The sequence below is a fragment of the Chlorocebus sabaeus genome, chromosome 23 (genome assembly GCF_047675955.1).
Source record: "Chlorocebus sabaeus isolate Y175 chromosome 23, mChlSab1.0.hap1, whole genome shotgun sequence".
Taxonomy (NCBI): domain Eukaryota; kingdom Metazoa; phylum Chordata; class Mammalia; order Primates; family Cercopithecidae; genus Chlorocebus; species Chlorocebus sabaeus.
In genome coordinates, this window is record NC_132926.1 from 27386917 (window position 1) to 27398622 (window position 11706).

General features: G+C 47.7%; 1 protein-coding gene across 2 annotated transcripts in view; it reads left to right on the forward strand.

The window, feature by feature from the left end:
* Positions 1-11397, forward strand: part of FAXDC2 (fatty acid hydroxylase domain containing 2) — a 31630-nt gene extending 20233 nt beyond the window's left edge. Inside the window, exons 6-9 of one of the 2 annotated variants that reach the window (XM_008015101.3) lie at positions 6296-6501; positions 7309-7414; positions 8465-8631; positions 9425-11397. In XM_008015101.3, coding sequence (XP_008013292.2) covers positions 6296-6501; positions 7309-7414; positions 8465-8631; positions 9425-9581 — 636 coding nt within the window. In that variant the 3' untranslated portion in view covers positions 9582-11397. The remainder of the gene's footprint in view (positions 1-6295; positions 6502-7308; positions 7415-8464; positions 8632-9424) is intronic. The other variant, XM_008015102.3, reaches the window with a different exon arrangement.
* The last annotated feature ends 309 nt before the right edge of the window (positions 11398-11706 follow it).

Here is an 11706-nt window from a genome sequence, read left to right on the forward strand (position 1 = left end):
TGCCAGCCAGGCTCAGGGGCTTCCTCCAGGCCCAGCTTGGCAGGACATGAATCAGAGCCTAAAGTGTCAAACCCTGTGCTTGGTCCTCGAGAACCCTTCATCTGTCAACCATGGCTGTTGTAGCACCATTGACTAATGCTCACATCTTCAACTGAGGCCAAGAACCTTCACTATTCAGATGAGGAAACAGGTGTTACATGGGTAAACTACGATTCAAACTCAGGATTTTTGACTTCAGGGCTCACATTCTTAATCGGCTCTCCAGAATATTACCTGCCGCCTGTACAACCTTATAGTCTACACAATGACTACAGAGCTACATTGGAAGATCTCATTGCATTCTGCAGAAGCTAAGGTTCAGAAATGTCCAGTGACTAGTTCAAGATCAGACTGCTACTAGGAAACAGAGCCAGGGCTCATCCCATCTGACACCAAGTCCAGTGCTTCTGTACCACGTGCACCCTCAGGTGGGCAGAGAAGTAGGAAAAAAACTCACGAGGCCATTTAATCTTTGGCTTTTTCCAGGAAGGACTGGCCCCTGAACTAAGACATCAGAAACAGATCCTCAAGTGGGAGCTGAATGCTACCTGGTGTTCCTATGATCCATCCCTGCTCTGTTTACTCTCCCACTGCCTGAATGGCTACTTCACACCTCTCTAACACTTCCTCCCCTAACCGCTGGCAGAGGGAAGGTCTTGCTTCCCATTTCACTAAGAAAATTTAAGGCTGGGCGTGGTGGTTCATGCCTGTAATCCCAGCACTTTGGGAGACCAAGGTGGGCAAATCACTTGAGCTCTGGAGTTCAAGACTAGCCTGGGCAACATGGCAAAATTCTGCCTCTGCTAAAAATACAAAAATTAGCTGGGCATGGTGGCACATGCCTGGAGGAGAATCACTTGAACCTGGGAGGCACAGGTTGCAGTGAGCCGAGATTGCACCACTGCACTCCAGCCTGAGTGACAGAGCAAGACTGTCTCAAAAAAAATAAAGAAAGAAAGAAAAGAAAAAGAAAAAGAAAATTTAAGCAGGCTGGGGCACAGTGACTCAGGCTTGTGATCTCAGCACTTTGGGAGGCAGAGACAGGAGGATTGCTTGATGCCAGGAGTTCAAGACCAGCCTGGGCAACATAGTGAGATCCCTGTCTCTACAAAAAAATTTTATTTTAATTAGCCAGGCACAGTGGTGTGTGTCTGTAGTCTCGGCTAGTCAGGAGGCCGAGGCAGGAGGATCACTTGTACCTAGGAGTTCAAGGCTGAAGTGAGCCATGATTGTGCCACTGCACTCCAGCCTTGGAGACAGAGGGAGACACTATCTCTAGAAAAAAAAAAAAAAAAAAAAAAAAAAGCAAGTAGAAGAGTTTTATAGATGCACACCACATTGGCCAATGATCAGCACCTGCACCCACATGCTCTGCCTGCCCACCTCATACGACAGGTGAACTCTCCTTGCTCCTGTCTGTGGGTGATTCCTCCCCTATCCGTGTACTACATCCAGGAAATGGCTGCAGTAATTCTCTCTTTGCTTTCTTGTATCTTCTTTTCCTTCTCTTTCTCTCATTATTCCTCTCTAGATTATTACAAACATGCAGTAATTTTTTTCCATCTAAAAAAAAAAAAAAATCCACCAAGTGTGGCTGCTCACTACTGTAATCCCAGACTTTGGGAGGCTGAGCCAGAAAAATCGCTTGAGCCCAAGAGTTTGAGATCAGCCTGGGTGACAGAGTGAGATCCTGACTAAAAAAGAAAAATAAATAATAAAACAGGCCAGGTGTGGTGGCTCACACCTGTAATCCCAGACTTTGGGAGTCTGAGGCAGGAGAATCACTTGCGCCCAGGAGTTCGAGACCAGCCCAAGCGACAGAACGAGATCCCATCTCCACAAAAAAAATTTTAACTAGGCAAGCGAGGTGGAATGTGCCTGTAGTCCCAGCTACTTGGGAAGCTGAGGCGGGAAGACTGCTTGAGCCCAGGAGGTTGAGGTTACAGTGAGCTATGATCACACCACTACACTCTAACCTGGGTGACAGAGCAAGACACTGACTCGAAAAGAAGAAAAAAAACAGGCCAGGTGGAGTGGTTCACACCTGTAATCCTACCACTTTGTAAGGCTGAGGCAGGAGGAATGCCTAAGCTCAGGCGTTTGAGACCAGTCTGGGCAACATGACAAAACACCCCACCCAACAACGTCTCTACAAAAAAAATACAAAAATTAGCTGGGTGTGACGGTGCACACCTGTAGTCCTAGCTACTTGGGAGGCTGAGGTGGGAGGATTGCTTGAGCGTAGGAGGTTGAGGCTGCAGTGAGCTATAGTTAGGTGTAATAGCCTCACCTAATATGTCCTCTCACAACAGGCTGGCGAGACCTGGCCTCGCGATGGGATGGAAGTAAACAAAGAGTGCACTCCAGCCTGGGTGACAGAGTGAGACTCTGTCTCACAAAAAACAGACACACACACACACGCCACACAAACCAAAGCAACAGAAAAAACAACCCTTAACTAGCAAAGTTCTTTAAAAGAGTTATCTATATAGTTTCCAGTTCCTCTCTGTCCACTCTTATTTGGGTTTTGTTGTTTGTTTTTTTTGAGACAGTCTCCCTCTGTCACCCAGGCTGGAATGCAGTGGCACCGCAGTCTTGGCTCACTGTAAACTCTACTTCCTGGGTTCAAGCAATTCTTCTGCCTCAGCCTTCCAAGTAGCTGGGATTACAGGCACGTACCACCACGCCTGGGTAATTTTTGTATTTTCAGTAGAGATGGGGTTTCACCATGTTCGCCAGGCTGGTCTCGAACTCCTGACCTTAGGTGATCCACTAGCCTCACAGACTCCCAAAGTGCTGGGATAAAAGGCGTGAGCCACCACGCCCGGCCATCTGTCTACTCTTTTCCCCAACATTTTGTAATTATGAAAAACGTTAAAAATACATACAGAAAGTTGAAAAATAATGTAAGAATTATGCATTTACATATCACTTAGATTCACCAATTTTAAACATTTTATTTTTGCTTTATATAGAAAAATATATATATGCATCTATACATTTTGCCTATTTGAAAGTAAGTTTGAGACATCATAAAACTTGACCCCTAAATCCTTCAGCCTGCATCTCTCCTAATCACAAAAAGCATTGTCTCATTTTCTTTACAAACCTCCAAATCAGGTGTCACACCTAGAAAAAGGCTCTAGCAACATTTCTTTTGGCAAGTTCGCCAATGATATGGTTTCATTAGAGCAGCAGAGACATTTCCACAGCTGCTGACTCCCTCAGCCTTGAAATATTTTTTTCACTTGGCTTCCAGGACAACGTGCTTTCTAGGTACCCCTTTAATTTTTTTTTTTTAAGAGACAGTCTCGCTCTGTTGCCCAGGCGGAGTACAATGGCACGATCTTGACTCACTGCAACCTCTGTCTCCCGGGTTCAAGCAATTCTCCTGCCTCAGCCTCCCAAGTAACTGGGATTACAGGCACCTGCCACCATGCCCAGCTAATTTTTTGTATTTTTAGTAGAGACAGGGTTTCACCAATTTCCCCAGGCTGGTCTTGAACTCCTGACCTCAGCTGATCCATCCACCTTGGCCTCACAAACTGCTGGGATTATAGGCATGAGCCACCACACCTGGCTCCCTGTCACATCTGATTGTTCACTTCTTCACTGTCGCTTTCCTGATTCCTTCTCTTCTCTCCAACCTCTTTGTGTTGAATGTTCTATGGGTTCTGGCCTTGGTCCTCTTCTCTGTATTCATTCTCCCAGTTATCTCTTCAGTGCCATGACTTTAAATACCATCCATGGGCCGACAGCTCACACATTTATCTCTCTAGCCCAGAACTCTCTACTGAATTCCAAGCTGAAATATCCAACTCCCTCCTTGACATCTCCACATGGATACTAATAGCAATTGCCAATTCATGATGTCCAAAAGAGCATTTCTGATTGTTCTGCCAAAGCCTTTACTTACTACCCATAGCTTCCCCAATCTGAGTGGACAGCGATTCCAATCCTCTAGTTGCTCAGGCCAAAAACTTTGGAGTCATTCTTGACTACTCTCTTGCCTTCATACTCCACATCCAATCTATCTGGGAACTCTATTAACTCTATTTCCGAAACAAATTCAGAATCCAATCACTTGTTACCACTTCTCGTCACTTCCATCACTATTACCCTTGTCCAATTCACCATCATCTCTTGTCTATATTATTGCTTTTTTTTTTTTGAGATGAAGTCTCACTTTGTCACCCAGGCTGGACTGCAATGGAGCAATCTTGACTCACTGCAACCTCTGCCTGCCGGGTTCAAGCGATTCTCCTGCCTCAGCCTCCTGAGTAGCTGGGATTACAGGCGCATGCTACCATGCCCAGCTAATTTTTGTATTTTTAGTAGAGACAGGGTTTCACCATATTGGTTAGGCTGGTCTCAAACTCCTGACCTCGTGATCTGCCTGCCTCGGCCTCCCAAAGTGCTGGGATTACAAAGTGAGCCACAGTGCCCGGCCTGCCTTTTTTGCCCTTTTTTTTTTTTTTTGAGACGAAGTCTTAGTCTGTCATCGAGGCTGGAGTGCAGTGGCACAATCTCAGTGGCTCACTACAACCTATGCCTCCCAGGTTCAAGTGATTCTCCTGCCTCAGCCTCCCAAGTCGCTGGGACTATAAGCACATGCCACCACGCCCAGCTAAATTTTTGTATTTTTAGTAGAGATGAGGTTTCACCATGTTAGCCAGGATGGTCTCAATTTCCTGACCTCATGATCTGCCCACCTTGGCTTCCCAAAGTGTTGGGATTATAGGCATAAGCCACAGCCTCTGGCCTTTCCCCCCCCCCCCCCCCCCCCCGCCCAAAGAGATTGGGTCTCACCCTCTCATGCAGGCTGGAGTGCCTTAAACTCCTGGACTCACATGGTCCTTCCACCCCAGCTTCCTGAATAGCTGGGATGACAGGTGCACACCACCACACCCAGCTTTTTAAAAAAAATTTGATGGGGTTTCGTTATGTTGCCAAGGCTGCTCTCAAATTCCTGGCCTCAAGTGATCCTCCCACCTCCACCTCCCAAAGTGCTGGGATTACAGGTGTGAACCACCATGCCTAGCCTGATATATATGTTTTTATATTTGTTGTGTTTAGTCTACCTTTCTCACTGGAATATAAATTCCATGGGGGCAGGAATCTTTGTTTTGCTCATTGCTTTATTTTCAACACCCAGAACACTGAGTGCTACATAGTGGGTGCTCAATAAATATCAGTTAAATAAACAAATGAATAGACACATGTGATACCCCACCTCTGGGTCAAGGTTTCCAGAAGGTGTAATGGCCTCACCTAACATGTCCTCTCACAACAGGCTGGCGAGACCTGGTCTCACAATGGGATGGAAGTAAACAAAGAGTGAATTCTGAAATCAGTTAATGCATGCAGTGCCTGGAAAGGCTGGAGGAAGAAGCAGGCCTCAAGCTGGGGACTGTTCTGAGCCCCCGTCTCGCTTTGGGGCAGAAATCCCACGAGCTCACAGAGGGTACTTGGAGAAATCATTTCTAACCAAACAAGTTCATCAGGATCCAGGAACTTTCTATGGTCACAGGACTGTTCCCTGGAGCCCCAGAGATCTAACAAAAGGAAGGGTCAAAGAGTTGCTGATTCTGGGGGAAAATACTGGATGTAATATTGAGGCCAAATGGAGTTTGGACACTTGGGGCCAGCTCTGTACAGTGGACCGTGGTGGAAATGTTTGGGCAGGCCCCCATCTTCATAGCATCACTGTGAAAACCAGGAAGTTGGTGAAGAAGCTGAATAAGCAGCTCCTTGGCTTACCTGCTTCTTTGCTCTGGGCCTATTGCAGTGAGGCTGGACCATGTGAGGAGGCAGATGACCTTGATCTCTGCATCCAATCATGGACAAGGTTCTCTGACAAAGAGGGGCTAAACGGCTGAAATGGGGTGTCACTCAGAAAGTCACAGCCTTCTCCAAGCACCACGGAGGCTACCCCAGTTACCTGTAAATACATGGGGCCTGGCCAGAGAAATGGGGAGGGCAGTGGTGAGAATGTGCAGAACTAGGAAGAAGGCAGGTTCCAGCACAGACTGAAGGCTGCTGAAGTTTCCAAGGACAGGGGTATTACTCACCTGCCTAGCAGCCAGAGCCTTATTCTGCAACGTTCCCAGGCCTGGAGCTGGGTTGCAGTCAGGAGCTATTGGCTGTGTCCCAACATCTCTCCCAGAATCCAACCGGAGTGAGGGCCTCCTGTAAGCAGGTCACGGTGGAGCCTACTTCTCACACTCTTGTCCATCTCCTCCCTTCCCTTGGGCAGGTGGATCCTGTGAAACTGCGCCAGTCTATCCGCACAGTTCTTTTCAACCAGTGCATGGTATCTTTCCCCATGGTGGTCTTCCTCTATCCCTTCCTCAAATGGTGGGGAGACCCCTGCCGCCGTGAGCTACCCACCTTCCACTGGTTCCTCCTGGAGCTGGCCATCTTCACGCTGATCGAGGAAGTCTTGTTCTACTATTCACACCGGTGAGCAGTCCCTGCCTGAGGCACAGCTGTCTCCTCACCCTGTCTAGGGCTCACTGATCAACAAGGAAACTGAGGCCAGGTGCAGTGACTCACGCTTGTAATCCTGGCACTTTGGGAGGCTGAGGTGGGCGGATCACTTGAGCCCAGGAGTTTGAGACTAGCCTGGGGAATGTCAGGAGACCCCGTCTCTACAAAAAAATTTAAAAATATTAGCCAGGCATGATGGTGTGTACTTGTAGTCCCGGCTACTCAGGAGACTGAGATGGGAGGATCACATGAGCCCGGGAGGTCAAGGCTGTAGTGAGCTGTGATCACACCATTGCACTCCAGCCTGGGCGACAGAGCAAGACCTTGTCTCAAAGAAAAAAAATAAAAGGAAACAGGCTTCTGAATTGAGTGTAGGCCAATAAAATACTCCCTGGCCTCAAGTCTCCCATTAAACGGTTAACAGGAAGACTAACAGTTGTCTCATAACTGACAACTTGGGACAAGTGAGGAATGAATGTCCAGAAGAGAAAAGGCCTCTCCGATTGTTGGGGGCCAGGGCGTTTCCCATCCATTTCCTTATTCAATCCTTTCTGGGCAGCATCCCATTTTATAGCAAATACAACTGGGGTAGAGAGGCAAAGCAACCCGCTCCCAAACTATGCAGTATAAGGGCTGGGGTTGAAATTTGAAGCAGGTCTGGGTGTTTTTAACTTTGCTCCATGGATGTAACCCCTAGTTCCTATTTTTGGCTTCTCATGGACTGGTCGGGGAGGGAGAAAGAGGAATCAGCAGGTTATTAACTATTAACTATTTCCCCAGGCTCCTTCACCACCCAACATTCTACAAGAAAATCCACAAGAAACACCATGAGTGGACAGCTCCCATTGGCGTGATCTCTCTCTATGCCCATCCTATAGAGCATGTGGTGAGTAGAGCTCTACTCTCCCCATAGCAAAGGGCAGACGGCCCTAACCACCTTCCTGAAGCTCTTCTGCAGAGAACTTAGACCACACCGGCCCTTTTACTTCCCATTTAAAAATAGCTACCATTTATTGTCAGCCTTCCATATGCCAGGCTATGTTAAGTGCCTAACACAGTTGTCTCATTTAATCATCCCAACAACTTTTTTTTTTTCTTTTTGAGACAGGGTCTTGCTCTGTCACCCAGGTTAGAGTGCAATGGTGTGACCATAGCTCACTGCAGCCTCCAACTCCTGGGCTCATGTGATCCTTTAGCTTCAGTCTTCCAAATAGCCGAGACCACAGGTGTATACCACTACATCTGGCCTTTTTTTTTTTTTTTTTTTTTTTTTTAGATAGAGTCTCACTGTGTCATCTAGGCTGGAGTGCAATGGTGTGATCTCGGCTCACTGCAACCCCCCGCCTCCTGGGTTCAAGCGATTCTCCTGTCTCAGCCTGCCAAGTAGCTGGGATTACAGGCGTGTGCCACCACGCCTGGCTAATTTTTGTATTTTTAGTAGAGACAGGGTTTCACCACATTGGTCAGGCTGGTCTTAAACTCCTGACCTCGTGATCCACCTGCCTTGGCCTCCCAAAATTCTGGGATTATAGGAGTGAGCCACCGCGCCCGGCCACATCTGGCTAATTTTTAAATTTTTTATAGAGTCAGGATCCTGCTATTTTGCCCAGGCTGGCTGGAACCTCTGGCCTCAAGCAATCCTCCCACCTCTGCCTCCCAAATTGCTGGGATTACAGGCATGAACCACCACACCTGGCTCCTCCAACAACCTTTTTAATCCTAATTTTGCTAACAAGAAAACTGAGGCTCAAACTGCGTAATTTGTCCCAAGTTACAAAGGTGAATGCCTTCAACAAATCAAAGTCCTGAAATTCTCACCTTCTCCAGATCTGGGTCAATGAAGTTTGCCTCTGGTACCACCTTGGGGCTAAGTGTACACCCAACTAAGTCCCTTCATCTCCCTGGGCCCTGCCTTCAATCATCCCTCCCCTTGCAGGTCTCCAACATGCTACCTGCGATAGTGGGCCCATTAGTAATGGGCTCCCACTTGTCCTCCATCACCATGTGGTTTTCCTTGGCCCTCATCATCACCACCATCTCCCACTGTGGCTACCACCTTCCTTTCCTGCCTTCGCCTGAATTCCACGACTACCACCATCTCAAGTAAGGACCCTCTCCCCACAATGGGTCCCTGGGCAATAACGATCACCCTTCCTCCTTAAGCTTCTGATAGCAGACACTGGTGTCTCAGTTTATACGTGAGTGCTAGTTGGGGAAGAGGTCTGATGGTCGGGAAAATAATAACCACACTGGGATGACCTTCCTCTTTTCCATGTGAAATTGGGTCCTCCTCCAACTGGGGATTTTAAACCTTTATTTGGGCTCTGGGCCCTTTGAAAAAGCTCTGGACATTCTCTTTAGAAAAGTATACATATGCATAAAACTCCTGCATGCAATCACAAGGAAGTCATATACTGTCTGGAAGCCCCAGACTTTTTCAAGTGTAGTCTACAAACCTCCTATACCAGAATCACCTGAGATGCTTGTTTAACATTTAGGCTCTTGGATTCCACTCCAAATATGCTGAACTAAGGTATCTGGGGGAGCAGGGCCTGGACACCTGCATTTTAGTAAGTGTTCCAGGGGATTTTGATGCTGGTGATCTCATGCCCGAAGAAGCCTAGTTCTGCTAGAGATCCTCAGACAGTGGGCATCAGAATCATACAGCAAGCTTTTCAAAGGAAGACTGCAGATACTGCAAATTGCAGGTTTGGAGTGCCCCCCACGAAGGTGCATTTGTAGCAACTCCCCAGTTTATTCTGATGCAGACGGTCAGGATGGTGGTGACAGGTGTGGGGTAGGAGGGCTGAGAAATGTGTGAGGCTGGCACAGATGAAATGGGATCTGCACAGAGGCCTCCGGCATTGGCACTGCAGCACCATCTTCTTTCTTCTAGGTTCAACCAGTGCTATGGTGTGCTGGGTGTGCTGGACCACCTCCATGGGACTGACATCATGTTCAAGCAGACCAAGGCCTACGAGAGACATGTCCTCCTGCTGGGCTTCACCCCGCTCTCTGAGAGCATCCCAGACTCCCCAAAGAGGATGGACTGAGAGAGAGCCCAAGTGTCATCCTGGCTGTCCCTCAGCCATGGGATACAGATGCGGCTTCCTGATTGCTCCTAACAATTTGCCTCCTTCAGCCACACTCCCAAATGATGGTGCCACCAGGGTAGAGGGAAGGTGGGCTTCCCAGAAAAGCAGGGCTAAGGATGAGGCTTCCTCCAAACTACTGCCCTTGATGTCCCTCAATGGGATCAGGAGTTAGCTTAAGAAAAAGGAAAACACAGCTCCCCAGACTGGAGGCTGGTCAGAGGGAGGAGACCCCTGGTCCTCTGCTGTGGAAGGAGAGGGGTTCAGCCCCAGATAACTCCTTTGTGGCCTGGGCAGGATGCAGAAAATGACAAAGCTGAAAGGAGGGGGACTGGAGGCTGCCTGGCTCCAGGGAGAGCTTCTTCTGGGACGAGGGGGTGGGAGGGCCAGGTATTGCTTTACCCCTTCCTGCCCCAAAAGGCTTTCACATACCTCAGGCGAGGGCCAAGACACCCTGGCAAACCGTTATAGGTCTCAATTCACGGAATACCAGATGCCAGTCGCCACTTCACCCAACACACACACAAACATACACACACCAAACACTGAGGGAGTGGTAAAGGCCCCATTTTAACTCCGGCACACTGCAAACAAAAGGTCTCCCTCTGTGGGGGGGCGGGGAAATCCAGGAGCTCCTCCCTGGATTAAAAGCAAAGAGGTACAGACCAAACTTTAACACCTTTAGCCTTATGTGGAAACCAAAAAACCAACTGCTGAGAAACTGTGAAAATCCCTTTTACCCACAAGGGGAAGGATCAAAATTGCTGCCCTTTGGGGACACCCGAGACCCCCAATTAGCCCATCTGAATGAGGACCAAAGGTTAGAACCCTCTTCCTCCCTGAAGAAAGAGCCTGGAAAAACATGGCGGAGCAAAGGGCAAAATCCTTTCTGCCCCGAATGCTTACCACTTTCTCAGCAACGTTTATTCAAAATGATTTTTACCAGGAACCTTATCAAAAGCAAAAACCACAGCTGCTTGGGTTGAAGTCCCCATCCTGGCCTCCCCTCAGCTGCCAGACATGGCCAGAAACCCTGTGGTTCCCAAGAACAATTTAAAGATCACTCTTTGATTTGAAAGACCATCATTATCATTTTACTAAATTCTTATATATATTTGCACCTTTTCCAACTTTCAGTTCTCTTAAGAAAAACATCCACTGTAGCTTTATAAAATACCTTATCATCAGATAGGTCCAAGTCTCCAGGCAGGACTATCAAAATGAACTCCTTCTTCCTATCAGCTCTAGAACCCCAGAGGACTTGCCCAATAGGCCAGCTAAGCACTTACCAGGCAGCATCTCCCTGGCTTTCCAGTCTCGCCTGCCTGTCTCTGGCCTTGGTGGACCTGGCTCCCTCCCTAGGAGGCTTGTGCCCTCAGCTTGAATACAACTCCTGGTGCATCAAAGCTGTAAGTTCTCAGCTGCTGGCCTGCACCCATCACCTCTTCCTACAAATAAACATTTGGAAAGAAGTCCATCTTCAGTATGCTTAAAGAGAAGGGTAGGAGATAAGGAGAAAGAACAGATATGCTTTTTTTTCCCTTTAAGGCCTTTAGATTTTGAGGTACTGTAAGGGGCCTAGAAAGACAAAAGGCTGTCATTCCCTCTTCCTTTTGGCAGGCAGGTGATCAGTCCTTGGCAGAAGGGCCCAGCTCTGTCCTTTTCTATATCAAACAAAATCCTTGAGGTTGGTATACAAGTTAAGGCTGAAAAAAGGCCTTAAATTCCCAGTAAAGAACGTGAAAGCAAGCATGTAAAATAAACTGGTCTTCATGAATTCCGGTGGATTTTTTTTTTTTTTAGATGGGGGTGTTTACTACCAGACTTCTAATACTTCAGACAAAACATATGGAAGTTCAGGCTGTAAAATTAAGCTTCCATGAGCATTCCTAATGATGTGTGAAAGTAAGGTTCAATTAATTCATCTTTCTGTTCTCAAAGGACCAGTCTGCATCAGCCCTGGACACTATCTCCTAAACTTTCCTTTGGCCTGTGGAAGTCACTGGTGGTACTGAAGCACCTGCCCACCTCAAGAACAGTGAAAAAGAACTCTCTAGAAAAACCATTGTCCCAAGTCAGGTATGGG